Source organism: Phoenix dactylifera, unplaced genomic scaffold (assembly GCF_009389715.1).
Source record: "Phoenix dactylifera cultivar Barhee BC4 unplaced genomic scaffold, palm_55x_up_171113_PBpolish2nd_filt_p 001015F, whole genome shotgun sequence".
Taxonomy (NCBI): Eukaryota; Viridiplantae; Streptophyta; class Magnoliopsida; order Arecales; family Arecaceae; genus Phoenix; species Phoenix dactylifera.
The window spans coordinates 78,018-105,580 of NW_024068369.1; the positions used below are offsets into that span (position 1 = coordinate 78,018).

At 37.7% G+C, this 27,563-nt stretch overlaps 1 protein-coding gene across 9 annotated transcripts; it reads left to right on the forward strand.

Annotated features, from left to right (window-relative positions):
- Positions 1-1,937: 1,937 nt before the first annotated feature.
- Positions 1,938-26,583, forward strand: LOC120107781. 9 transcript variants are annotated; one of them, XR_005509428.1, is made up of 19 exons: positions 1,938-2,149; positions 2,259-2,361; positions 3,062-3,115; positions 3,233-3,285; positions 6,275-6,308; positions 7,303-7,393; positions 9,525-9,616; positions 12,729-12,803; positions 13,177-13,271; positions 17,043-17,172; positions 17,978-18,067; positions 19,532-19,597; positions 22,081-22,172; positions 22,572-22,634; positions 22,747-22,810; positions 24,940-25,288; positions 25,567-25,690; positions 26,128-26,252; positions 26,390-26,583. XR_005509428.1 is itself a non-coding variant. In XM_039121234.1 (18 exons), exons 1-18 carry the CDS (start codon positions 2,094-2,096, stop codon positions 26,176-26,178), a joined length of 1,422 nt encoding a protein of 473 aa, XP_038977162.1. In that variant the 5' UTR covers positions 1,957-2,093; the 3' UTR covers positions 26,179-26,583. The 9 variants fall into 9 exon arrangements, 1 of the variants encoding a protein (XP_038977162.1); XR_005509422.1 differs by having other exon boundaries at positions 1,958-2,149; positions 25,200-25,288; XR_005509423.1 differs by having other exon boundaries at positions 1,958-2,149; positions 2,265-2,361; positions 25,200-25,288.
- Positions 26,584-27,563: the final 980 nt, after the last annotated feature.

The window sequence follows — 27,563 nt, forward strand, 5'->3', positions numbered from 1 at the left end:
CTCGTCTACACAGCACTGAGCATGTCGGCAACCGCTCCCAGGCCACCTTCCAAAGGAAGAGAGCAACCCTCTGGTGTAGCCCAAACCTCCACACCCAGCCACAATTTAGGCCCGGCTATGAGCCTGGCTGAAGGAGCCGGGCAACCTCTCCGATCCCAACGCCCGCTCGAGAGGTAGTGCTCCAGACCCTGACATCTGGACCTGCTGATCCTGGAAGGAAAATCGACCGAACCCGCTCTACTAGATGCTCTCCAAACAACTGGCCCAGCCTGTCGCCATCCCACTCTGCCTCTCCCGGCCGGAGCAGATCAGAAACTCGGAGTCCCTCCCCCACCTCAGTGCTGATAGTCGTCGGCCATAGTCTCAAAGGAACTGCATCCATCCATAGGTCCTCCATCACATCAATACTCCGTCCGTCGCCGATCAACCACCTCGAATGCGCCAGGGCCATAGGCACATACCTCCCAATCTCTCGCCACATAAAGGATCTCATCCGCCGGCCTGTCGCCTGGCCCTCGAGACCCGCTCGGCCATAACCTGGCTCCAGTAACCGTGCGGCTCCAGGACAAGCTGTACCACCCTCCGTGCTAAGAGGGCCTCGCGTCGCACCAAGAGTGACTGCACCCCCAGCCCACCCTCCCTCAGTGGTAAACACACTCTCTCCCAAGCCACCAGATGTATCCCATGGCCCCCCCGGTAGGAGCCCCAAAAAAAGCTCCACATAAGCCGCTCAATCTCCACCAGCACGATCTTCGGCACCACTGTGTGAGCCATCAAATAAATAGGCATGGAACACAGAACTGACCTGATCAACGTCAATCTCCCCATCATAGAAAGAGATGATGCCCTCCATCCCTCTAATCTGCTCCGCACCCTCTCCAATAAGGTGGAGCACTCTGCCACCCGTAACCTCCTTCCTGTGATGGGAACCCCAAAAGGATACATACATTCGGATCATACAAGCGTGCTAACCTCCTAAACGTGGCTAGGAAAGAAGGCTTTTCGACCTTTCTGTAATTGCAAAGCAGCAGCTTCATGCTGACGAGGAAGGATCCTCGAGCTAATACCTGACAATCTTGCCTCCAAGAGAGCACACACATCTGGATCATATAAGTGTACTAACCTGGAAGGCTTTCCGCCCCTCTGCAATTCCAGAGCAGCAGCTTCATGCTGATGAGGAAGGATCCTCGGGCTGACTGTTGTCCACGGTCCCCTCACCGGCCCCCGTCTTGCTCACCTCTCCCACTACCCCCTCACCACAGCCTGGGTTCTCTGCCTTGATCGCCAAGGCTGCCTTGAGAGCCACTGGACAGCTCGGGCATGACCACCAACCGCCTCTTCCTGGATCTTCGAGTACGTCCCAGCCACAACAGTGCCCCCAATGCCGGGGATTCTGCATCCCGTCCTCCACAAACTCCTCGCGTTGCCGGTCAACACAGCCAGGTCCGATGGCCCACTCCACCTGTCAGGCAATTCAGGTCCTGTCGGCTCCATCCCCACTGCTTCACCAGTGGCCGTCAACATCCAGAACCAGTCGCCGCCCCAGCAGCCATTGCATCAGTACCCAACCGCCGCCGCCCCTTGTGCTCCAAGTCACCGGTCCTCCTAGCCGGCTCGATCGCAGGGTCCACTTCGCCACCCTCCACAGTGGTGCCTTGCATTTTTGGTAAGGTAGTGGCTGCTAGCGCCAGCGGAGCGCGGTGGTGACCATCGCACTGGAGGCAAGAGGAAGAAGACGCAGGTTCCGGGGAGGAAGCATGGCCCTACCCCGAGTCGGGTTGGGCTCCTCCCGGAACGCCTTATCTCGGTCCAAGGGTGGGCTTCTGGCCCGCTTGAGAAGGCCCGCACCGGAGCCCGTCTTAGCCATGTCAACGTCCACAATACGCGGCCCACTAGCTCGAGCCGCCCCGCCGCTTCTTTGGGCCCGGCCCAAGGCTCCACTCGACTCGGCGTTCAACTTGGATTCGGAGCGGAGTTGACTCGCTCCCACCCCAACAGGCGCCGAGTTTGGGGCGAGAACCACCTTCTCCGGCGAGTAAAAGCTTTCGGAGGGCTCTTTTCCGCCGGTGTCCAGAGAGACGAGAGCCCGGTCCATGGACAATTACGTCGTCCCGGTCCCCCCTCGGGAAAACTCTAGACCTCTTCCCAGGTACTGCCCTCTCCTCTTTCTTTTCCCAATTCCTTGCTTTCTCGTGAAGAAATCTCTCTGAAATCTTGATGGAAACGTACTCGTTCGAATCGATTTGGTTTTCTTGCAGTGGAAGGCCTGGATGGAAGCGAAGTGCTCCAGAACTGGATGGAAGGATCTCTTCCAGGTACCGCCACGAAGCTTCTCAGCTTCTTCTTGATTCGTACGCCGAGGTGGGTTTCAATTTCCAGCTCAGCTTCGAGTTCCATATTGATCCGTTCATTTTCTTTAGGTTTGGAATCTAGGGTTTCTACTGGATCTTGATGTTGTTCTTTTCCCATTTGCAATTCGTTTTGGTGTAATGTTTGGGTGCATCGAATTGGTTCTTTTTTTCTTGAATCTGACCGCTGGATCTCGAGCTAATTCTTTTTCAGTTTGTAAGTTGTTGCAGTACAGTATTTGCTTAAATGTTGTTTCTTTCTTTCTTGAATCCGACTGGTCTCTTTTAATCCGAGATTCTGAAATCTAGGGTTTGACGTTTGACAGGATCTTGATATTGTTTCCGTCCTGTTTGTAGTTCTTTCTAATACAACGTTTGTTTGCCATGAATTGGTTCTTTATTTCTAGAGCTGGTTGGTTTCAGTTTATGCGAGATTCTGAAATCTAGGATTTGACTGGATTTTGATTTTGTTGCATTGAATTGCTTCCTTTCTGTTTTTAATTCGTTTTAGTTTGATGTTTTCTTGCATTGAATTGGTTCTGTGTTCTTGACTCTGTCTGCTCTCACTTTATGGAGATCCTGAACTCTGGTGCTTGACCCAATCTTGATATTGTTCTTTTCCTGTTTGTAATTTGCTTTTAGGATAATTTTTGCTTGCATTCAGTTGGTTCATTGTTTCTTGAATTTGACTGGTTTTCTTTATGTTGACATAGATTAGGGCTTTTGATCATAATTACAGTAATGGGTCTGATAGCTGTCCGACACATGTAAGGGTCCTACCTTGTCTTATTTTCTAGCAGTACTCTTTGAATTTTTTGCTTCTAGTTGAGGATTTCTCTGCAATTATTTTATTTATAAGTTAGTCACAAAATTTTGCCTTTCAGATGGCTCGAATGGCTAATGCTTTCAACCAAGAAACGTCAATATCTTATGCGAGGTCAGTGTCTCTCTCTTTTTTTTATTAATAAAGTTTCATGTCCTTTTTTAAATTTTTTTAAAGGGAAAATGACATTAGAAATTGAACTCGAATTTTTTTGTCTAGTCCATCTTTGCAGTTTTTAGGATTTATTGAAGATCTGCTTCTTGTAGATGTTTGTAGATAACCTATGAGCACATATTTGTTTTCGTATGTTTCTTGTATTTTAGCTTGGGTGTGTTGATCGACATCTTTAGTTATTTTATGAATGGTAATGGCATATTTCATGAATGTTAATGGATATAATCATGATAAATTGTGCTGTCCTCTGATATAGTATTTAGCTCCGCAAATTAGGTCTTATAGGAATTTGGCGCTTCATTGTTGCAATTGTTTTGTTCCTTCTGAATAAAATCAGACATCCTAGGATTAGGGTAAGATAAATCTCTAGAGGCTATTTTGAAGATTATTTGTCTATGTTATCTTGAATTCTGAGGGTTGCACTGGGAACATACCAGGAAACTTAAAAAGAAACCACGACATTAAGTAGCAAAATGTCAAAAAACTTTTTGGTTGAACAATGTATCTAAGCCACAAAGCAAGGTCTTACACTTATATTTGTTTAATTCCAGAAAGAAGATGAAAGTTCATGGAATCATTTACGATACAAAGTAGTGCCATATAGCTTTCCAATGCAATAAGAAAGATGGATTTTTTCTGCACTAACCATATTAGTATACAAAATCTCGAATAACAAGTCTCCGTCTTTTTCTTTGTCTTTATTGCTAATGCCAGGACAAAACTACTTCTCACTTAGATAAGGATACTACAGCTTCAACCAACTTTGCAATAGAAGAAAAAAGAGCAAGAAGTGCATGGATACCTGTTGCATGTGTTCAGAAGAGGAGGTCCATAAAACAACAAAACTTGAACTAACAAGCTTTCACACTACACTCTGGAGCAAGTCATGCTGAACCGACTGGAATCGGTCCGTTCAACCCGTTCCAGTACAGCATATAAAATCAGTTTCGATCTTATCTGGGTTGGAACCGATCGGTTCCATACTCGTACTCGGTTCGCACTGGTACGTCGGTGGAACCGACTTTGCTGCGCGCTGTGGCCTTTGACCACAACGCACGACCTTTTTTCTCCGCGGCCGACAGCGCGTGGCCTGTCTTCCTTTCAACCACATCGCCATGCATTTTTCCGACAACGCGTGGTTATCCATTCAAATTGAGGTTGGCCTCTTCCCGCTCGGCTATAAAAGCCGAACGAGGAACACATTTCAGAGGCGAGGCAAGGGAAGGAAAGGGAAGGAATTAGCCAAAAATATTGAGGAAGGAAAGAAAAGGGTAAGGATTAGCCCAAAAAATATTGAGGAAGGGAAGGGTATGGATTAGCCAAAAAAAGACGGAGGAAGGGAAGGGAAAGGAAGGCATCCAACAGAGGAAGGAAAGGCGGATCGAGCAGGAATTCTGCAGAGGCCGCGTGAAAAATATTGAGGAGGTGAGAGAGCGTCGTTTTCCTTCCAAAAAAATCCAGCAAAGGCTAATTAAAATCTTTTTTCTATTTTTTTTAATATATCTTTTAATGTGCTTAAAAAATATGTCAAAAATTGCCAAAAAATAGAAGATGATGCCCAATGTTTTCATTTCATTTTGAATTTTTTATATGTCATAGATTTATGGAAGATGTGCATGGTGACATTATTTTTTTCAGAATATATATAGTTTATATTTTAATAAAAAATAAAAAAGTTTAAAAATTAATTTTTAATAAAAAATATTTTTTTTTTGTAAAATAGTAGTACGCTGTACATAATTTAGAAGTCATTTTAGAGGCAGAATTTTTTGGTAAATTTAAAATAATTAAAAAATTTAAAAATAATTTAAAATTAAAAAATAATTTAAAATTTAAAAATAAATTAATGTCCTCCACAACGATTTTATTAACAGGATACCTTTCAGAGCCAGAGTTTCAGCGAGAGATCCAAAAGTTCTTATGACTCGACGCGCCTCGGAGATTGAGCATACAGACTATAACACCGCTTGGTTAGAGGGATGGATTGTTTGCCTCTTTATTATGCTGATGATCTGGATATCGTCGAGAAGCATCGCTACTCGATCCGATTTTAGATATTCGAGAGTGCTTTAAATGTATGTAATTGATTGTATCTTAATTTAAAGAAATTTTATGTTCTTCATCTCATAATTTCAATTATTTGGAAGTAATAAGTTGCATTATCTAGTTTAAACCTTAAATCTAAATATAAAAACATCAAAAAAAGATCCAAAAGTGAGAGAACTCCCCCCCCCCCAAAAAAAACTGACGCCCCAAACCAGCCAAACCGGTACGGTACTGGTTTGATTCGGTACGGTACTGGTGCCCACCGGTACGTTGATATAGTCGGTACGGCGGACCTTGCTCCGGAGCATATTAACTTATGTCTGTACATATGTTTCTCCTTTTTGAAGTTGTATTCCAAATTATCTCAGTTCAATCTTAATATTTAAAGATTTAAAAATTATCATGATCTTCTACTTTATGTTATAAGTCTTAACACCATGCAAGAGCAAGTTATGCAATAAATAATTTGAACTACACTTTACATTCATTTCAAATTATTATTAGTATACATTCATTTCAAAATATTATCTTTTTCTTTAATATTGAGTGTCAACTGGAACAATATGTATAGACTATGTAGTATTCCAAATCATCTCCAGTGATCTTTTAAAGCTGCACTCACTGATGCTGACATTTATGTTATCCAGCCAAGTTATAGCTGATATATTTTCCTTTTTTTTTAAAAAAATAATAAAACCAAAAATTAGTCTGCCATAGCATTGTATCTCCTGTCTCCAATTGTCTTCTGTACCATGTTATTTATATCTTGCCCAATGATTTTATTTGCATGCTGATGGCACTTCAGCTGTATTTTCAGTTGCCAAGGACTTTTTCCTGTGTTCTACAGGATACTATTAACCTTTTGCTATTAACTTTTTTGCAGGGAAGGAGTTTTAGGACTGGAATTTGACATGAAGGTTGACCTTTGGTATTTTTGAACTTTATGTTTGGATATATTAAAATGGAAGGCCTTTTCTTTTCTAATGTATATGTTTTGCTGTTGCCAGTTCTGCTTCCAAGTCTTATATAGCTCAACATGATCAAGCATGTTACTATTTATGGGTAAATTGGGGCTGGTTTTTGGTGTTGGCTGTGAAACAATCTCCAAGCCAAAGTCTCAAATTCTTTTTTTTGCCTGTTTTGTAAAATTTCTGGGTATTGAATTATCGATTCATGAATGTTATAATTGTCCATCTAAGTCTGGCGCTGAATATATACTGTATCTAATAACAAATCCAGGATTCCATAACTGACATTTCAAGTTCCGGATGCCAATTCATGCTATTTAATAGAAGAGCAAGACTGCAAGATTGAGTTGGTGCTAACTGGCTGTAGTTGCTAAATTGGTTCATTAGCATGCGTCAGAGTTTTTGAGCCCTCTTCAACTCTTGAGAAAGATTATTTAGAGTTTTAGCCCATTCAAGTTGCTAATATTAACTATGGATAATCATGTCCATGTTGCGGTTTATCAGTGAAGGCATAAATCACTACCACCATTATTCTATTCTAATGCTTAAGCCTGCAATTCTTTTTCTTACTAAATATTGAATCATCTGGATGAGTATTAAAATTCATGCTTTCTCTCTGACTAACCTGAGAATAGTTATAGTGGGTGTGGATTATTATTGGCTTGATAGCTCATGCAAAATGTAACTATTCCGTAGCTGTTGAGTTAATAGTGACAAGCTTAGACAGAAGTACAGAATGCATCAGGAAAACTAAATGTAGTTCAATGTTCCGTGCATTCAATTTTCCAGCACGGTTGCAGAATTGTCAAGAGCATTAACTTTTGTTACCTTGATCATTTTTTTAGGCATATAATCTTTTATAAATCTCTTATGATCTCACACTTATTTTACCTTGTATTCAGAAAGATTGAGCTTTTTGATTAATTGTGTTTGAACTCTGTAGGGAATCTATCTTGCATCAGTAACAAGATCAGGATGTTTAACAGTGCATGACTTTGAAACTCTCTATTGTATAGCATATGGTCCAGCATCAAGTAAGTTTCCATATTATGACGGACATAATCAGCTGTTTGATGCAATCTTTTTAATTATTTAGTTTTATGACGAGATGATGTTCGATATGCTTATATTTTTATGAAAGTTATCTTCAAATATTTCTTAATCATGTAATATTCAGGAGTAAATCTCAGATTGACAAGTTGGTTTCTTCTTTATTTTTTTTTTTTGCCTAAAGTACTTTGATTATCTAAGACTGCAAGAAGTAACTATATACTTGTTGATTAACCGCTTGATCCCCAAAGCTTAAGCTGTTAGGGAGTGGGTCAACAATGTACATTAGGTCCCCTTCTCATGTGCAGGCTGGACTACACATTTGGAGATAGAAATGAGTAGAGGCATGAGACAGGTTGAAAGGACAACTGGATTAATTAATTGATTTGGAGGGGACTTGAACCAAAAATTTCGTGTAATCATAGCTTCCATACCATATTAATTGACTATTTGATTCCAAAATCTTAAGCTGTTAGGGAAAGGGTCAATGATGTATGAGGCTTAAAACCAGCAATTACAAATATTAGCAGAGATTGCACTTTGAATTAGCTAGTATTATAATCTCCAATTCCTTTTTTTTTTTTGAATTCTATTGTCATAGTAGTGTGAAATAACTTATGTCATGTAGGAAATATGCAATTAATACAACTTCAAACCTAAATACAGATACATGCTTGTGTGGTATTAACATTATGCTTCCATTATCTTGATGCTGTATATCTAATAATCATCAAAATAAAAAGGACTCTAAATTCAAATCATTGAATTTCAGAAATCTTGTTCTGGATATTATTCAGTTCTCCACTATCTGTTGAAGCCTTTCAGAAATTAATCCTTTTACAATCTCATTTCAGGCTCAAATACATTTCAGCCTATGCCCTTCTTGCTTCCAATCTCCAAGCCCTTTTTGAACTTTTGGACCTTTTTTTTTATCGATTATATCTCTTCATTGACTCATGATTTATGTTTAAGGATCAGGTAACATGGTAAGAAGATATTATAGAAGGCACAGAAATGTTCATCTGATTTAGTCAAACCTGTAGATTGCATCATAACAAAACTTTTAAGTGTCATCTTCTGTGATAGAAAATATATACAGAAGGTATTTAGCTTAATTAGTCAACGATTAAGCTATGCTGCAGAAATGTGAAAACACAGGATAGCATTGAAACGTCCTGAGAAAACTAAGTGACTCCATGTCTGAAACTTTAAAATGGCTGGAATAAAATGAATTTGGTCACAGTGACACTGCCTTTGTGCCATACAAACCTAAACTGAAGAAAGAATTTTGTGCCAGTCAGAATCATCATATGTCAGACAACATAGAACTAGAAATCCTTATAGAGTGAATCCCAAGAAATTTGAATGGATGCAACTTTTCTTCGAATCAGGCCTCCTGATATGGGGTAATGAGGTCTTTCCTCCAAACAACCTGCGGAGGCCCCAGTCTTTTTATTCCCCCTAGCATCTGTCAGGGTGCTTCACTCACTATATGTTCATTGAGTTTTTCATCTTCTTGCAAATTCAGATATTTAGGCCTATTTTGATTTTGAATTTTATACTGGGATACATTCAGAAAGAGTAAATATCGTACATTTGGCAGAGTCCTAAAACCAACAGAACCTGATATACATGTTGGAATCCAACTCAATTTAAAGGTTAAAGCTGTTACATTTTGGGCCCGATCATCTATATAAATCATTCTCCCTCCCACTAATTATTTCATATTGGACTAAATCTCACACTTGATCCTTAACAAGATAGCTGCTTATAATCATATTTTCAAAGAATTTGCTAAAAGATAGGCTACATATTCCATGCCTTAGATATATATATGTAGTAGTACAGCTCAATAATGGTACTTATGATGTGGTTTGTGAAAGTCAAAACTCTCACCAGGACTGATATCAGTCTAGCTTCACTTTGTGTAATAATTGTTTTTCAACAATTAATATTAGCTGTATGTTTTCTCATATATGATTTTATGTGAAAATTTTACCTGTACTTATGGTACAACAGTTTGCTGGAAATATGCATATTTTATGTTAATTCAGTAACCATTAGACATTTTTGAGGTTGAACATTATGGGCTAGGTTTCTATTGGTTCTTGACAGGTTTATTAGCGGATGAAGTGAAGCCTTTGCTACATATTTCTACATGTCTGCCATTAAATGTTGTTCGATGGAACCCAGCAAATCAAGACGAGGTCTGAGTGAGATGGTTCATCTTATCCCTGATGCATGTTATTGCATCTTTCAGTTATCTAACTTAAGAATCTGTTTGGTGCCTGCTATTGGTATCAAAAAAAAAAAAAAAAAGAGAAAAAAACTTTTGTGACATCAAATGGTTAAATTGACCTTTCATTTTTTTTTTGACCTTATATATTCGTCAGTTGAATGCTAGTGGAAAATTGTTTAGATGTATTATATGCATATTTGCAAGTCGCACAAATCTTGATAGAAAGACCTATTTCATGATTACTAGTGTAGGGCACATGCAATGTACGAGAGAGCAACTATCAGGGACAGAGCAATGGGGCTCCCCATTTATGGGGGCACAATCCTTAAGGTTCCCCAAAATCCTAGTATTCACCTTGGCGCAGCTCCCTGTCCCCTTGAGTTAGGCACCCCTACCACACATCTATTAAAACTTAGGTGGGCCCCTTTCCCTCTCTAAACCTCCACATATTTGTGCATTCCTTAAGATTTTTTAAAATGGCAAAAGAATCAATGGTGAATCAATTGGATTTGTTCCTTGATTTTCTTGTTTATTAGAATTTAAATTCCATATGGAAGTTAAAATTCAATCTGAATTGCATACTTTTTAGAATAATAAATATTTCTTGGCTTGTGAAAACTGTATTGTTAAAGATTAGCTATTGTAGTTCCTCTAACACATATATCTGATTTTGATCATTATGGTACTAAGAGATGAGCTTCTGTGATTTTGTTTGTTTAGATTAACTAAATGCTTAGTATTATGGTATAGTAGTTTAGATCAATTATGATTTACATGATTTGGAAGAAATATACCATCATATAAATTTAGATCTTTAATGAACTCCAACAATCTTTTCTTTAGTTGATTGTTAATAAAGTTCTAAATATTTTTAATTACATGTAAGTTATACGTATATGGTCCAAATAATAACCATTATTACAATTTTAGGACTTTTTATGATGCTAAATGCATATACAACAAACTATAAGTTTTTAATTGTTATATCACAATGGTAATCACCATTATGAACATTATTTAATAATGACAGTCATTCAAGCATTTGAGAAGGAAACCATTATGTTCTGACAACAGAGCTAATAACATATTACTTTTATAGCTTTTCTCTAATAATGGTCTATAGTAAAACAATAATAGCTTATCATATTTTAGAACATGACTATTATAAACCCAAGGCATTTACATAAATATTTCATTCTTTCCATCCTTTTTCATAGTTGCTTCCTGGGAACAATTAGTGGCTGAGATTTTTTATATAGCTTGATACTTTTGAGTAGAATCTTGGATGTTGTGATGGCCTTGGGTGCATATGGTGCTCATGATAATAAGGAAGGATGGTTGTGATCTCCTTATCTAAACATTTTTTATGAATGTTTACTAGTCTCATGCATGTGTGATGCTCAAGGAAAAGCATGGATGGCTTTGAGCTTCCATGATCGAAGTCTCCCCCCCCCCCCAACCAAACACCCTCTTCTTCTCTTGTTTATGACACTTGATAATAAGACTCCAATTTTGGTTATTAAACCTATGCTATTTTTCTCTCCTAAAAGAGAGCAAATATAACATAACCAAAAATGCATCTAGTACATCAGGTGTTGATAGAGAAGTGGCTAGATTGAGATTCCCAAATAATTTCCAATTATGCCCCCTCTTCTCCTTTCCAATTATCTAGAGGTGTGCAAGTTCCACGCTCCCCCCTTCTTCGATTTCCCTGTTGAGGTCATGTAAGAGGAGAAATGACAGCTTTGATTTCTTTGTTTAATCAGATATCATTTATGAGAGAAATGGATGGCTGTGGTTCGTCCATTTGATTAGATGTTATTTAGTACTTGAATGAGAAAGGGACCGATGAAATCCCTATTTCTTTGCCAGAATGCATACATATTCTTATACTTTCTACGTTTGCACTGCATGGCTTCCCTTTTCATCCAGCTGTCCATGAGATAGTCCATGAACAACTGATGGTTGCCTCCATAGAGTTTGCTTTTTATATTCTATCGACGCTTCTCTATGCAGCATTTGTTCTGGAAACTTAAGTTTTTTCCTTTGATTTAAAATCTGAGGAATGACATTTTGCTGCAAGTAGAAATCATAAATAAGGTTTAAAGCAAGATTCGCCGTCTCGGTACTGGTGCCACACTAGCACAGTGTCGGTACGGTAAGGTGTGGAGTTTTTTTGGCATATTGAGTATCGATATGTCACCCGTAGTGGATATCGGTACGGTATAGTAAACTCCATATCGCTCGGTTCGGGCCGGTATAGCGTACCATGGTTTAAAGAGTTATGGAACAAGGTCCTGTTATGTGTAGGATTTTGAGCATGAGTAGGCACATACTGAGCTAACATTTTGCGGTTTCCTCTCTTAGCTTCTTTGCCCAATGCTGGGTGTTCAATTTGGGGGGTGGAGTATTAGCATAGTTTTCAAACTTGTTCTACAAGGAGTGAATGGTCATCTTATAGATTCTATTTCTTATTTTTAGTTAAATTCATATTAGATATTATGTCAAAAGCGCAGAACAATATTCTATAGTAAAAATGGACATACCTAGCATGATAATTTTTTCGTGAATTGATTAAGGTGAATTTACATTTGCATTGATATTCTCGTAATATAGGATTGGTATGTTTATGTTCATATGTAATATATACCATACACAAATTTGTTCATTAGTGGTCAATGTGCATATATTCGCAGCTATCCATTTGTTAGTCCTGTGTTCTTCTGTCCATTTGTTTTTAAGGATACTTGTCTGTGTTTTGTGAACTTGCGATGAATAAAGACATCTTCATGGGAACATACTTGCACACCTTCAGCCGTATATGTAGTGTATGTGTGGATGTCAGTTGGCATGTCTATCCATCGAAAGGTTGCACATGTACTTCTATGTACGCATCAATATTGGTGTTTCTGCCCGTCAGTTAATTGTCTTTGGTTTTGGTTTATCTATTCTCAATTAACAATTGCAACAAGGTTGAACCCTAACATATTTGCAAGTTTATGTAAGCAATCATGGACTGGCATGGTGTACTACATGCTTTGTAAGATCAGGAGACTAATTTGCTTATCACATTTCTGCAGGTTGCTTGTGCATCTAGACAAGATGATAAAATTATGCTTTTTGATATCGGTTATATTTCATCCGAACCTGTTGAAGTAAGTGATATTAATTACCTTTGGTTATTGCTAAAAAAAAAATCTTTGGCCGACGTGTTCAGTTCATGCTTTACCTTCTAATTTGTGCTATCTCGTCTCATTCTAAATTTCAGTCTTCTTATTCTGGATATTCAACCCTGTCCATTTTCCCTTGTCTGTTAATGATGCTGAACTCCTTAGGCTACCAAATTAATGGACGAAATTTGGCATTATAAACCTTCAAATTTTATTCATTTTTCTAATCACAGTATTTCTACCTTTTTTTACCTCCCTATAATTGTATCTCAAAGGGTTCATAATTATCCGTTTTGTTATCACGCATTTGATGCATGGCTATAATGTGATGTTTTCTTTGTATTGGCAACCAATATAGGTGTTTGCGAAAGGGAAATCTAAGTTTTCTCGACACAGCTGTGAACTGTACAATGGTTTATCTGATATAGCTTTTGCCTCTGCTGACAAGTCAAGGTTGGTAACATCTTCTATCATATTAAACTTCTGTATAGAGGTTTACTATAACTGATTCTACTTAATTTTGAAGTTCATTCAAAGATCATCTCTGAACTATGAGACTAGCAGCTGGTTCTCACATTCCTTTTTTGCATTTTTTTTCCCTAATTAATTTACTCCTATGTGCATCTCCGAATCATGAGAGTTCTTATTTTTTTAATTTTTTAGAAGGATATATTTTCATATTTGAACATATCTCTAATGGGATTGAACTTCATTCTTCAATATTTGAACATATTTTAAAAGGGATATATTTTTGTTCATTCTATGCATGTTCAACTCAATAATTGAACATATTCTATGCATGTTCTTAGTTTGGTTAGTTTGAAACTGATTTTTTCCCCCTTCTCTATATATCTATGTCCACACATAATCATGACCATTGTCCTTAAGTTCAAGAGTCTCTATGCTCTTTATTATTTCCTAAGGAACCTATTGCTCTGAAAAATCAAGTTTCCTTGCTAATATTGATTCAGTCATGGCTTCCATGGTCATGTATCAACTGTCGTTTTTATTTCAGTGAATATATATGAGCACATTATAGATTGTCATGCATTAACAGGTAATTCAATATGGCTTATATTCTTCTCTGCTTTAAAAATCTGTAAAGTTCCTTATTTGATACAAATTTTGATAACACGATTATATTTTGTTTTCATTTCCCCACTATGCACCAATCTTTCCTTTCCTAATATCATTATTACTTTCATTGGTGGGTTTAGATCTGCAGCATTTGCTTTTTCAGCAACATACTGGTATTGGGTCTTTTGCTGGCATGGTAAATTTCTGAAGAGACCCTTTAACAACTCCATAATTTTGTATTGTGTCACATAAAAATATATGAAAATGGATGAAGATTAATAGGTTTAATAAACCAATGCAGAAGAGTCCAGACTGACAAGTAGCTTACCACATTTTGTAACAATGGACAATTTAATATTTTTTTGGTCAATAATGGTAGTTATGCAAGACCAATTTTGAGACTTTTGCCTACTGTTCCCAGCAAATAGACTAGATTTTCCAAAGCCAAAACAAAATTATCATGTCCATTCAAAAAAGTAGTTCTGCAGTGTATACTAGATAAAGCTTAAGCATTAGGAGCCCATGTCAATTGATTATACCATTCTTAAGAAAATATAATTAAATGCGTATAGGTTTTGACCAGCAGAGTAGCTTTCCCTAATAAAGATAAAGTTGTAGGTGCCAAGATTATTTTGATCCTTGTAGACCAAGATAGTGTCAAAAAAGTACTAAATACACTAGGATGTCTATTATTGTTGAACAATGGTACCAACAATATTAACATAATTAACTTTGATAATGCCCTCCTTTTACTCCTTACTCCTTGGTCTTAAGACGCAAATCTAGTGATAGCTTAGGTTTGGCCTCCAACACGTGAAAATGGGTCGAAATCGTTTCAATGCAACTCTCTAGAGAGAACCACAACTTGTTTCTTTTTCTCCTCCTCCTCCTCCTCCTGCTTCTGCATGTCCTCCATCTTCTTCTTCTTGTTTCTCCATTTTCTTCTTATGCTTTTTCTTCTTCTTCTTCTTCTCCTCCTCCTCCTCCTACTTTCTTGCCTCTTCTTATTCTGCAATGTATGTTGGACAAAGTTTAAGCATTAGGATCCCATGTCAATTGATTATACCATTCTTAAGAAAATATGCTTAAATGCACATAGGTTTCTTCGATCAGCAGGGCAACTTTCCCTAATAAAGATAAAGTTGTAGATGCCAAGTTTATTTTGATCCTTGTAGACCAAGATAGTGTCAAAAAAGTACTAAATACACTAGGATGTCTATTATTGTTGAATAATAGTACCAACAATATTAACATAATGAACTTTGATAATGCACTCCTTTTACACCTTACTTCTTAGTCTTAAGACACAAATCTGGTGATAGCTTGGGTTTGGCCTCCAACACTTGAAAACGAGTAGAAATCTTTTCAATGCAACTCTCTAGCAATGCTCTAGCTAGAATCTCCAACACATGAAAATGACTCAAAATTTTATCGATGCAACTCTCTAGCAACTCTCTAGCCAAAACTTACTGCTGCTTCTTCTTCTCCTTCTCTTCTTCTCCCTCTTCAATGCAACTCTATAGCCAGAACCTCCAACACATGAAAATGAGCCGAAATCCTTTTAATGCATCTCTTGAGCATCTCTCTAGCCAGAACTTACTCGTTTCTTCTTCTTCTCCTTCTCCTTCTTCTTCTTCTCCTTCTACTGCTTCTTCTTCTTCTTCTTCTTCTCCTTCTCTTTCTCCTTCTCCTTCTTCTTCTTCTCCTTCTGCTTCTTCTTCTTCTCCTTCTTCTTCTTCTCCTTCTACTGCTTCTTCTTCTTCTTCTTCTTCTCCTTCTTCTTTTCCTTCTTCTTCTTTTTCTTCTTCTGCTTCTTCTTCTCCTTCTCCTTCTTCTCCTCCTCCTTCTCCTTCTCCTTACTTGTTTCTTCTCCTCCTCCTTCTCCTCCTCCTCCTTCTTCTTCTCCTTCTCCTCCTCCTCCTCCCCATTCTTCTCCTCCTTCTTCTCCTCCTTCTTCTCCTTCTACTCCTTCTTCTTCTCCTTCTACTCCTCCTTCTCCTTCTACTGCTTCTTCTTCTTCTTTTTCTTCTTTTGCTTCTCCTCCTCCTCCTCCTTCTCCTCCTCCTCCTCCTCCTCCTCCTCCTCCTCCTTTTTTTCCTTCTTTTTGTTCTCCTTCTCCTTCTCCTTCTTCTGCTTCTCCTTCTGCTTCTTCTCCTCCTCCTCCTCCTTCTGCTTCTTCTTCTCCTCCTTCTCCTTCTCTTGCTTCTTCTTCTGCTTCTTCTTCTTTTCCTTTTTTTTTCTTCTGTTGCTTCTTCTGCTTCTTCTTCTTCTCCTTCTTCTGCTTCTTCTTCTTTTGCTGCTGCTTCTATCGTAAATTATGGCTTCTATATGTCGTAAATTATGGCTTCTATATATAATTTTGCTTCTCAGTATGTACAAAAAAATATATTTGTTACTAATGAGAAGCCATCAAGATAAATACACTTTTGTTTTTAAGTTTACGAGCAATTAGCAAATACGAAAACAAAAACATGCTTAATCAAAAACTTATCACATTGAGTGGAAAGTGTAGGTTATTTAGAAGCATTGGATTTATTATAGAATGGGAATTCTTAATTGTTAAGTGAAGAATAAATTTTTAATTATCTTATATTAACTATAAGTGGATTTTTGCTTTGGGCAAACTAGATAAAAAATGGTGGCCCAGAGCACGAGGCTCCCATCATTGTAGGCTTTGGGGAGGGCCGGATGTATACAACCTTACACCTATGTGCAAAGAGGTTGTTCCAATGCTTCAAACATATGACCTTTAGGTCATAATGGAGCAACCTTTCCTTGCACTGAGGCTCACCATCTTATGGGGATGAATTTTATCTATTTTAAATGGTGTTAAATCAAACCTTATAGGAAACGTGACATGAAATATTTTGACCTCTTACCCTTGGGACAAATATTTTGACCTCTTACCCAACTAGCTTTCTTTAAGAGAATGAAAGGGACAAAAGCCAGACGAGTGCCTAGCAAAAAGAAAGAAAAGCAGAGGGATAGGAGAGAAAAAAGACCAGGGAAAGAAACAAAACAATAGCTTCCAACAGCTTACAGCATATTAAGATTTACAAAGAGGGGAGCAATCATTATAATCTGGTTAATGTTATGCGAATAAATTTCTATATGATTGTCTTTGATTTTCTTTTATCTGTTTCATAGGTTGCTTGCATCTGGCTTAGATGGTGCCATCTACATATGGGATAGGCGGCTAAGTAATCTTCCATGTCTTGAGCTTACAACTAATTCACAAAGCCAAATTAATAGTATTGTTTTGGACTTGGAAGACCGGGTTAGTAGTGCTGATTGCAGCCTTTGTTTTCTCTGTCATAGATTTACTATATGGATTTTCCTTAAAATGGTTTGATGAGGAGTTTGTTGGGTTACTTATATCCTTTCTTTTCATATTTTGTTTGACAACTTCCTTTGTATGATTATAATTATTAGCTAGAAATTTCTTCAATTTGCTTGATATTGTCCAAAATTGTTCTCCGACTTTTTTAAACACTCATTCTGAATATGCTAAGATATTTCTAAAATTCAAAATTGTCGTTGAAAAGGTCTTATCAATTAGGCTCTCTAAGGTACATCACCTAGTATTATTCATCACTTAGCATATTAACAGAAGTTTCATATTTTGATCTTACACAGGCCAATGGCTTTTTATGGGCATGACTATTTATGGACTAATAGAGAAACTTTATAGTTGAATCCTGTTACCATACTTATGATTATATGCCTATGATCAATCTCGAAAATGTTTGCTTAAATGAGAACGATCATATCTTCTTGTATATGGTGGAACATCTTCATAGTCTTAACATTGTGATAGACATAATGGATAGACACTTAAATTCCTCGTCATTTAAATTTGTAGGAGTACAATGCTCTTGATATCTACTTGAGTATTATATTATACTAGAAAAATATTTGGAATGTCTTGAAGACCTGAAGTGGTTTGATCTTGTAGACACTTGAATTAATACCCATGTGCTTTTGTATTATGTGTGTCAAGCCTAGGATTTGTAGAATTCCTTCATACACAAGTATTTTTAATGTTTGTGAAGATCCTTATATGTTGTCATTGAGAACTGTAGATTGTATTTGGGGCAAGCAAACATGGGACCATTTATGCTTGGGATCTTCGTGGAGGAAGAGCATCATTTGCTTTTCAAAGTCATAATGAGGTACCCAGCTCATATAACTATAACATCGATGTCTTTAGTATTTCAATATGGTCTTCAATGTTTCAATATGGTCTTCATTATATTACCCTTGTATTCATTCTTTAACACATGATAGTTGACAGCCTGCTTGTATAAAGGGTCTTGAGCCTTTGCATGTACTTGTAGGCAAGGTTTTAAATTCCGTGGGACGGGGCTATCTCGGTTTTTCCATAGAACGTGATGCACCGCCGTCTCGCCCTGTCTCGACACTTGGGATGGGAGATGTCCCAAGACGTGCCGATTGGGGTGCTAGGATGATGGCTGGGTAGTCTTGTGTCGACACATGGGATGGTACCACGTCTCAGTGTCCCACGGGATATCCTGTCGGGACTTGAATCCTTGCTTGTAGGTGTCCAAGCCATAAGTTAGTATTGTCGGCATTTAATGCAAATGTTAGCTGCATATGGGAAATGCTGATTTTACTGGAAATGTAAGAATGTAATGTCACAAAAATTGAATTTCCCACATAGTCCACATTCGATCATTCCAATACTATATTGGCGTGTTGCAAAATCAAAAAAGGATGATATGGATTGTCATCTGCATTATCTAAATCAAAGGTTTGGAGTCGGGCGGCCATCTGTGGCCAACTCCAAAGTAGTGAAGCCTTGGCGGATTTTTAGGAATCAGAGGTGAAAAGGAACAGAAGTGGCAGAGTTGGGTTTTGTTTAATATTTAGAGCCCCAGTAGGCAAAAAGTATGTTTTCAAGATTAAAACTATGGTAAATGTCCATACTTCTGAATTTGGGATTGGTTTCACATGCATGGAGATCGTTGTCAAACACTGTTTTTTCTCCATGGGCATTCCATGTACTGAATACTATAAATTATTAAACTATAGTGATCAATGCTTGTTCCAATTGTTTTAGTTGGCTCTGTGAGTTACCCAAGCATTCCTATGGAGGGCTACCTCATTCATGAAACATAGTGATTTTGCATGCAACTCTCAAATTGCAACGATATGCTGTTTGGTGCTTGCATACTAAAGCAATAATGATTTTATATTACTTGATAATTTTTTTAGGTGAACATTAATTATAAAACTCTTTTCTGCAATAGTGGTATACTTTTGAAAGGGTAAGATGCTTTGTAACCCAAAACCTTAAAATAGCTAACATTCTATTCAACCACTAGAATTTAAAACCTTGAGTAGTGGACTTCACTACTAAAAGTGTAAATATTCCCATGAAGAATGCTGTACCACCCATAAAAAGTCCATCTTAGAAATGGAACAATGTCATGTAGGGTAAAATGATATTACACATGGGCAAGTGTTGATTATATTAGTCAGCTCTCTACTACGACTCTTTTGAGCTTTTTTCCTTTTCTTATTCACTTTATTTTGATAAGTAAAGATTGTCTTCAGCATTATATATTTTGTAATTTTTAAAACATTCTAAATTTTTCATCAAAATTTTCCACTAGGTGTATTATCCCCTTTTGACATCTGTGAAGTTACCGTCACTGTTGGGGAAAATCACATCTTTAAAGGTATGTGAAAGAAATATCAACTTGTAATTGTATGTCTCTCTCATAGCTTGTTGAGTAATTTGATTCTATGCTGAGTGTTTGTTACTTTGTTTCATCTATCCAACACACATCCAGACCTTTAAAAATTGTCAATTTTGGTAACTCAGCATATAATATATGTTTTCATGTTGTCATTAGAATTTAAAAACATGCGTGTGCATGTCTACATTTGCACCACCTGCTTGCTGCAATACGTATAAAACCAACCAACTAATTCCAGATTTCAATAACGAAATTATAAGTCACACAAATATATATTTTATGTAATTTTACCATGTGAATTTATGAAATTGTAGGGTGTAAATTTTTTATTGCATGAATTTGGGTTTTTCTTTTCTTAAATGGAAGGTAAGAATCAAAATTCAACTTGTGCACACTTAAACAGACATTATAATAGCAGTTTGTTAGTTAAGGTTGTAGCTCTGTTTTTTTTTAAATTGCTATTTGCTCTTAAAAGAGTCCTTAGTTAATTTGTTTTGTAGTTGGTAAAATTTTCATTTGGTCTAGGAAATAGAAGGATACTAAAGTGTAAAATATATTTTAAAAAGGTTTGAACAACCTATGATAAACATTGGAATGTAACTCTAATGAAAAAGTGGCAAATGATCGGAGAGGTATTAACAAGTAGTAGAATATGCTACTAAAGCTTGGATTTGTTAGTTGGTGTAATTGTACTTTTGTTGGTGTTGATAAAAAGCATTGATGCATATTTTGGAGAAGTATCCTCTATTTTATTAATTAAGAATACATGGAATGTAATTTTGGTGAATGGAAATGAAGATGTGAAGACTGGTGACCAAGAGATCGAACAAAGTGTTTGATTTCATTATTTGGGCTCTATTATACAAAAATAATGAGGAGATAGTTGAAGTCTTGAAGATATATGTAATAATATTAGAGCTGCTGGGATGAAGTGGCGAGGTGCATTTAGAATATTTTGTGATAGGTGCATACTTTGGAGACTTGAGTGAAAATTTTTAGGACAATAAGGCCTGCCAATTGTATGGTTTAGGGTGCTAGCAATAAAGAAAGTACATGAAAACAAGTTGATTATGACTGAGAATGTTAAGATGGATATGTGATTAAACTAGAAAGGATAAAATAAAAAATGACTATATTAAAGGAGCTTTAGGAGTTGCATAAATTAAAGACCGTGATGGAAAATCGATTGAGATTGTATGGATATGTACAACAAAGATCTAATGAGGTTCCAAAAAGGAGAGGCACGTTGGTTTGTGTTGAAGGTTGTAAGGAAAGAGGGTTGAGAAGATCTATGGTAACATGGATGGAGGTTGTGAGGAAGGATATGGAGAAACTTGGAATAACATCAAAGGTAGCTGGGGAAGATGATGCTAATCATTGAGGTTGACTCACTTAAAAATCTTAATTGAAGTGTTTTAGTGGCAGCTGCGAAACATCATGTTTTAGAATTTGCACCAAATTAACAAGCCTTGGCAATGCAAAATCTTGTTTCGGCATATGGGCCATTTGGTAAAGATTTTCTGTGAATCCTGCTGCAAAAAAACATGAAAGCTATCGTTAATTAGCTTGCATGCAATCTGGGCAATTATGGGAAGAGGGAATCTTGGACTGGTGAATTCGTCATTATATAGCTTTACCTCAAAAATTGGCCCGGGCAGGTGCTGGGTACCATGTATTCACCAAGTAGCACCCTGCATCACGTTAGCAGAATATATGATGCAAACATTTTGTGGTACTGTGCATCCTGTTAGCAGAATATATGACGCAAGCATTTTGTGGTGCGTTCTCCCAGAGTGCTTGGCACCCACTAGAAGTTTGTCAAAGTGAATTTACGTAACCATTTTGCCTGCAAAGCATCGGAGTAAACCAGTTGCAGAGAGCTCTAAAATTGGCATATCAACTGCTGGCCCAAACATTATTCAAATTTATTCTTGAGCTAACAAACTGTAAAATAGTTGAGAATACATGACATACATCAGGGTCGCTATATGAACATTCCTTGGATAATGGCCTCACTAAACTATTAAAATTGTGTTTACTAGCCTATCATCCCAAGGTCATGATATTACATCTTGTCAACCTATTCTAGCATTTATCCTTGGGTACATGCCTTGATATTCTTGAAGCAGGTTACTAGATCCACCTGGCACACCGAGTTGGACTTTGTGGCTACTTGAAATTATGTTTGGAACCATGTTATGGATGGATCCTGATTTTAATGGTGTAATGTTGCTCTGAGCAAGTCCAATTATAATTTGTTCTCATCTATGCGGTAAAATGGCATGGTGTGGGCTTTAGACATGCACATTTTACTCTTTATCAGCATATATTTTGATGGAAAACAAAGCATATATGCACTTTTTTCCCTTTTCCATAATTAATGATTTTTTTTTTTGCATTCTCTATTTAGATGTGTTATAGTTTGTACAAAATATACATTTTATACCCTCATCACTTTTCAGGCACAATCAAACATCACGCCAAAGGAAATTCACTCGATCAGCTTCAATCCATCTTGCTCCTATCAGTTAGCATTCCATCTAGATGATGGTTGGTAGGTTCTTGGTGGTTCTTCAACTTCAATTTACCTTTTCCTTTGGAATTATTCTAGTCTTTATGATGATACTTATTTTTGTGAGTTACTTATTACATACACTACAATGTTTCAACCCCACCACCCCCCCCTCCCTCCCCCCCCCCCCCCCCCCCCCCCCGCCCCCCTTTTTCTCCCTCTTTCTCCAAAGAAAAAAAGACAATCTCATTTCGTCAAGCCAACTGATATTTTTGTTCTCTCCACCAGTGGAGTCATGTTGATAGTTCTCAAACAGCAAACTGCTTTGGTGATCCTAGTTAGGTCTACAAGCTTCTGCTTTTGCCAATACATGACACAAGGTGTTCCTGCACTATTATGTATGATTGAACTTTTTTATTTAGCATTGCATGGTTTTTGCAGGTCCGGGGTCTTGAATATTGGGAGCCTTAGTGTGACACATGTGCATTGTCCTCCTGCTTGGTTGTAAGTGAAGTTTGAATCTGTTCTTTCATATCAAGTGATATTTTGGAGGTCGTATGAATATAATACAAGTTATCAATTACTATGTTTTTGTTTTCTTTTGTTGTGGAATTAGGGATGGCGTGGGCATGTCCACCAGTCCAAATTTGAGAAGACCGTCTTGGCTGCCAGCATGTTCGGTAAGATCTGCCAATATAATGTATAGGTTCAACTACCATTCCAAATTGTGCTGAAACAGATTTCAACTTAGTCTTGCTAGTATAAATCTAGTGTTTTATAATAGTCTTCCATGATGTAATGTTGTAGTCACTTGTAGAATCTCTCTCTCTCTCTCTCTCTCTCTCTCTCTCTCTCTCTTTCACCCACCACCACTTCATGCTTTGAAACTGCTTAAGTAGTATAATACACTAGCTCATGAATGAGCAAGCTTTCCCCAGCTCCCTCTTCTTTTCAAACTAGAGATGAATCATGCAATAGAAGCACCCATTGAGAAGGTATGTTACTAAATTACAGTATAAGTTGCAAGTAAACTAGAAGCTTAGTTAATATGAATGTCAAAGTGCCAATTCCCCAGTGAAAAAATTATTGGCATAATAAAAGTGGCTAGTGATTCTTAGAATGATTCTCGAAAGGTGGATTACTTTGTGTTGTAACTGTGTTTAACTTGTTGTATGTTATATTAGAACGAAATAAGTATGCTATTGAGAAGGAACAGTTGTCCCCAACCCCCGCCCCCCGCGCAACTGCGAAAAAAAAAAATATAAGTCTATCAATCAAGCTTGCTTCTTTAAGTCATTATTAAGTTAGTCTTGGACTTCTATTTAGGGTATGTTTGGTTGCAAGGAAATCCACAGATGGAGAAGTGAAAATGTTTCAGAAAATCAGTTATAAGCTTTCCAAATTTGTAAACTTTTTAATGAACTATACAAAGGAAAGCTAGATTTTCAATGGAAAATTGGTTTTCTTCCTTTCTAAGCAAACATACCCTAAACCTAGTAGTATTTCATCTTTTTAAGCTTTCTTTTCTTTTATTAAAAAACACGGCATACTAGTTTGGTGTATGGTATGGCATATCATATTGAACCGGGTGGTATGGGACGTACCGTACCGGTTCAGTACTAGTACATGGTACGAGGGCGTTCCAACATTTAGTACTGAGATGGGCCCGGTACCGAGATGACGTATCTTGGTTTGATGTCTTAGTGACTGAAGCTAACAAGATTATCTCTACAATCTTCAAGATATTTCTTCCCTTGGTGTTTGAATCAACCTGTTTTGACTTTCTTAAGGCTAGTGAATGCTTAGATATTGGCATGTTATGTTTCAGGAGACATCCTGAACTGCAGAGCATTGTTAAAATGTAAAAGAAACTTCAGAAAGGTGTCCTAGGAATCTTGTAGAATCGAGACAACTCTTTTTGGTTTGGCAATGTAATAAAGAGCACCTAGCTCTTGCTCCTATCTCTTAAAAAATCTATCAAGCCTTGTGCTGATTCATGTCGCCTTGCAGAACTTCTGCATGAATATGCACTTCCAGCCAAAATAAACTAAAATTTGTGATTTGTTTAATTCAACTACATAACAGAGCCAGAAAGTGTATAGAGTACACTAACATTAAAATCCTTTCTTAATCTGAAAAAGGAAGTCTTGCAAAACTTTTTTCACGCTATGTGCAATATAGTCGTCATATACCAGGAACCATCTACATATAACAAAAGGCAATCAGAGCTCTATATTCAGTTTAAAACAAGCCCTAAGAAAATCTCTAAATTTGCTGTCACTCAAGAAATTGATAATCTACAGGCTGCTGCTCTGGTGTTTTGTGGGTATATGTATATGGCTTAGAATCATGCTTTGTAAACCAATTGTGATGCTTGTCGTGGGATCACTAATCGGTCCATGCTATTATCGGATGGGCTGGGTAGCTGGTGTCAACTTTAAGATGCAGCATCTGGGATATGCTTGTAATTATTCATCATTAGCATGGAGAGATCTTTTAGATTATATGCACTGTAGTTCCAATGATCCAAAATTTTATTTGGAGCATATAATCTGAAGTTCCAACAAACCAGAGTTGGAGTATTAAATACTAAATTGCTAATGCAAAGGAATCTGGTGCTGATATTTATAGGGTTGATGTTGGCTTGACAACTACTCATAAAATCTGCTAAATTCTTTCATGCAAAAACTGAGTTTTGCTCTATAGTTGATGCTGTTTGTGTTTTTGTGCTTGGGCAGTATGCTTAACAACAGTACTAAACAACTTCAAAAAAAATAAATAGTTAATACAACAATTTTCCAACTTCTAGTAAAGGTGACAAGTAACAACAATCAGCGCTTTGTGACTGAAGACAGCATTTATATCTTGAAGAGGACAACTATTATGGGAAACGCAGCTAATGATTTGTGCAGATCATACTATTTTGGAGAACTCAACATGGAAAATCCATAGGGTAAACTGATATCTGATGTGTTACAGTCTCATGTCTGCTCAGCTGTCACCATGCATGCACACAGTATTTTGTAGGAATATGCTACCTCAAAAGCTCAATATATCTTCTATGTCCAGATCTATGCGGTAGGATCTTCCTCTGGTCATGGGATTTATCTGCTTGATTTCTATCCAGACACAAGCTCGGCATGCCATGTAGATTTTGAGTGAGTACAATTAAATCTTACTCCCTTCTGTGAAATTTTGTTCGAAGAGGCAGATTGAGCTGGAGGACGTCCCTATCAATTGCTCAACATCTGCAAGTAGTTATCGATTTGCCACTGCAAATGATTTATTTATACTAGCAAGAGATTTAGCTTAGGTGCATGTGTGTGTTTTAATATGAAAAGTGAATTTGCTATTGTTGTTTTTTTTCTTTTTTCATCACCATCATCATCATTTGTGTGTGTCTAGACTCCAGATACTTATTCCTTCTACTTGTCAGGGACGTACAATGCATTTCTGGAGAAAGTAGAGGAACCGTCCAAAACAAATTTGTTCCTCTATCACAAAATGTTTTGTCTTGTGCTGCTCATCCCTGCAATGGTACCATCATAGCAGGAACTAAGGTTAGGTTCGACAACATGATTATTTTTTTTCCTTTTGTGGAAAGACATTGAAATAAATGAAATTCATGACATTCACATAATTTTTTAGCTGCTGAAATTTTTGATTCACCAAATCGCTGAGCATGTGTTATTCAAAACTATGCTTATTTATGTACTCAAGGATTTCTCATTTACGTGCTCCTTCATAATCTTTACTGTTATCATGAGCTGGTATAAAAGATTTCTAAGTGAATAAAAGATTAATGATAGTATTTTCCCATAGAGCCCATATTAGTCTGGATTTGGCGTGAACATCACTTTCTCTTTTTTTTTTTTTTTTGTTTCTTGTGTCTCTCTCCTTTTGGGGGTGGGGATGGTGGGAATGGTGGGGTGCTATTTCTTTGATGATTGTTTCTTGTCAAATCAGCTTTTTATATGGATCTAATGCTTGATTTCAGCAATCTTCTTTACTGGTGATCTCTCAAAAGTCCCACACTCTGGAAGACTAGGACTGTACTATGTGAAGGCTGGTCAACATTGTTCATTGTAGTTGAACTGAGACACTGCGTCAGCGTCATGTTGGGTAAGCGAGAGCACGCACGTTCACGTTTAAAAGACTACCCATGTAAACGAACATGGGGGGATTATGAAGACGTATCCCCTTGTAGGCACCAAGAAAATTGCTACATGGAAGAATGATGAGCACGCAAACTCTTGCAGGTACCAATAAATATGCAACCTGTCTGTCTTGACAGGATGAGCTGCTACATCGTCGAGTCTGGTTGGCAGCAAGGAACAAATGGACGGTGATGGACGGTGATGTTTTTTATCAATTTTTTTTTAGGATCCAAACATGTAATTGCATTTCGCTGTGTGAATAGCAATAAATTAAGATGGTTTTTTTCTAGCAATAATGTGACGATGCATGCCTAAAGTCCCGCTTTTGAGGTTGGAATGTCGTATGGTCGGTGGCTTCCAACCAAACAGGGCTTTTGCTGACGGAATCGTTGGAAAAGAGTAGGAACGGGGGAAAGGCTTCACTTTTTCCATTAGAGAAAAAGACTCGTCATTGCAGCGAGATTAAAAAAGTCAACACGTAGGACGAACATTTAATTGGCATTTCCAGCGTTGACAGACTTGTATCGTTTAGCACTCGCTGCTCATGGTGGAGTTTTCTATGTTTGCTGCACCTTTAGAAGTTAAGCTGGTAAGAAACTTTCATAAATTAGTCCCTTTAATGGTTCTCTGTGTGCGCGTATGTTTCGATAGAACTTTAGTTGTTGACTTTCTTTAACATCGGGCACGTCAAGCATTTGTGTCACGTAGAAGTGTTTGCGTTGGTAACTTATAAACAGTTTATAAGAGAAAAAACTATAGAGATACTTCTTCAAGTTTTGAAATTCGTTGCAATTAAAATTGATCTATGTAAAATTTGACATTTTTTGGGCCCAAGTCTAGGCTATAATCAGCTTTAGTAAAGCTGTTGTAATGTTGCCCAACTGTCTGTAGTTTTTCCAGCGTTGACAGACTTGTCTCGTTTAGCACTCGCTACTCATGATGGAGTTTTCTATGTTTGCTGCACCTTTAGAAGTTAAGCTGATAAGAAACTGTTGCTGGTGGTCCAAACCGAGAACGATTGGCACTGCGGTGTGAACGGGGTTCCGTCTGAGTTGTCTTGGTTGGTGTTGGTTGCGCTCCACCTTCCGCCAAGAAACCTGCAAACAAGCCTTGCACCACCACCAGGGTGGTGATGGCCCTCCGACGGTCAAGTCAGAGGAGATTGGAGGAGGAGGAGAGGTGATAATCGCAAGTAAGAGAGTGCTCTGGGAGATATTGCTCACCCCCCCCCTTTCTCCCCCCAGCCGCATATATACCTGGCTGGGGGGTCTCTCAG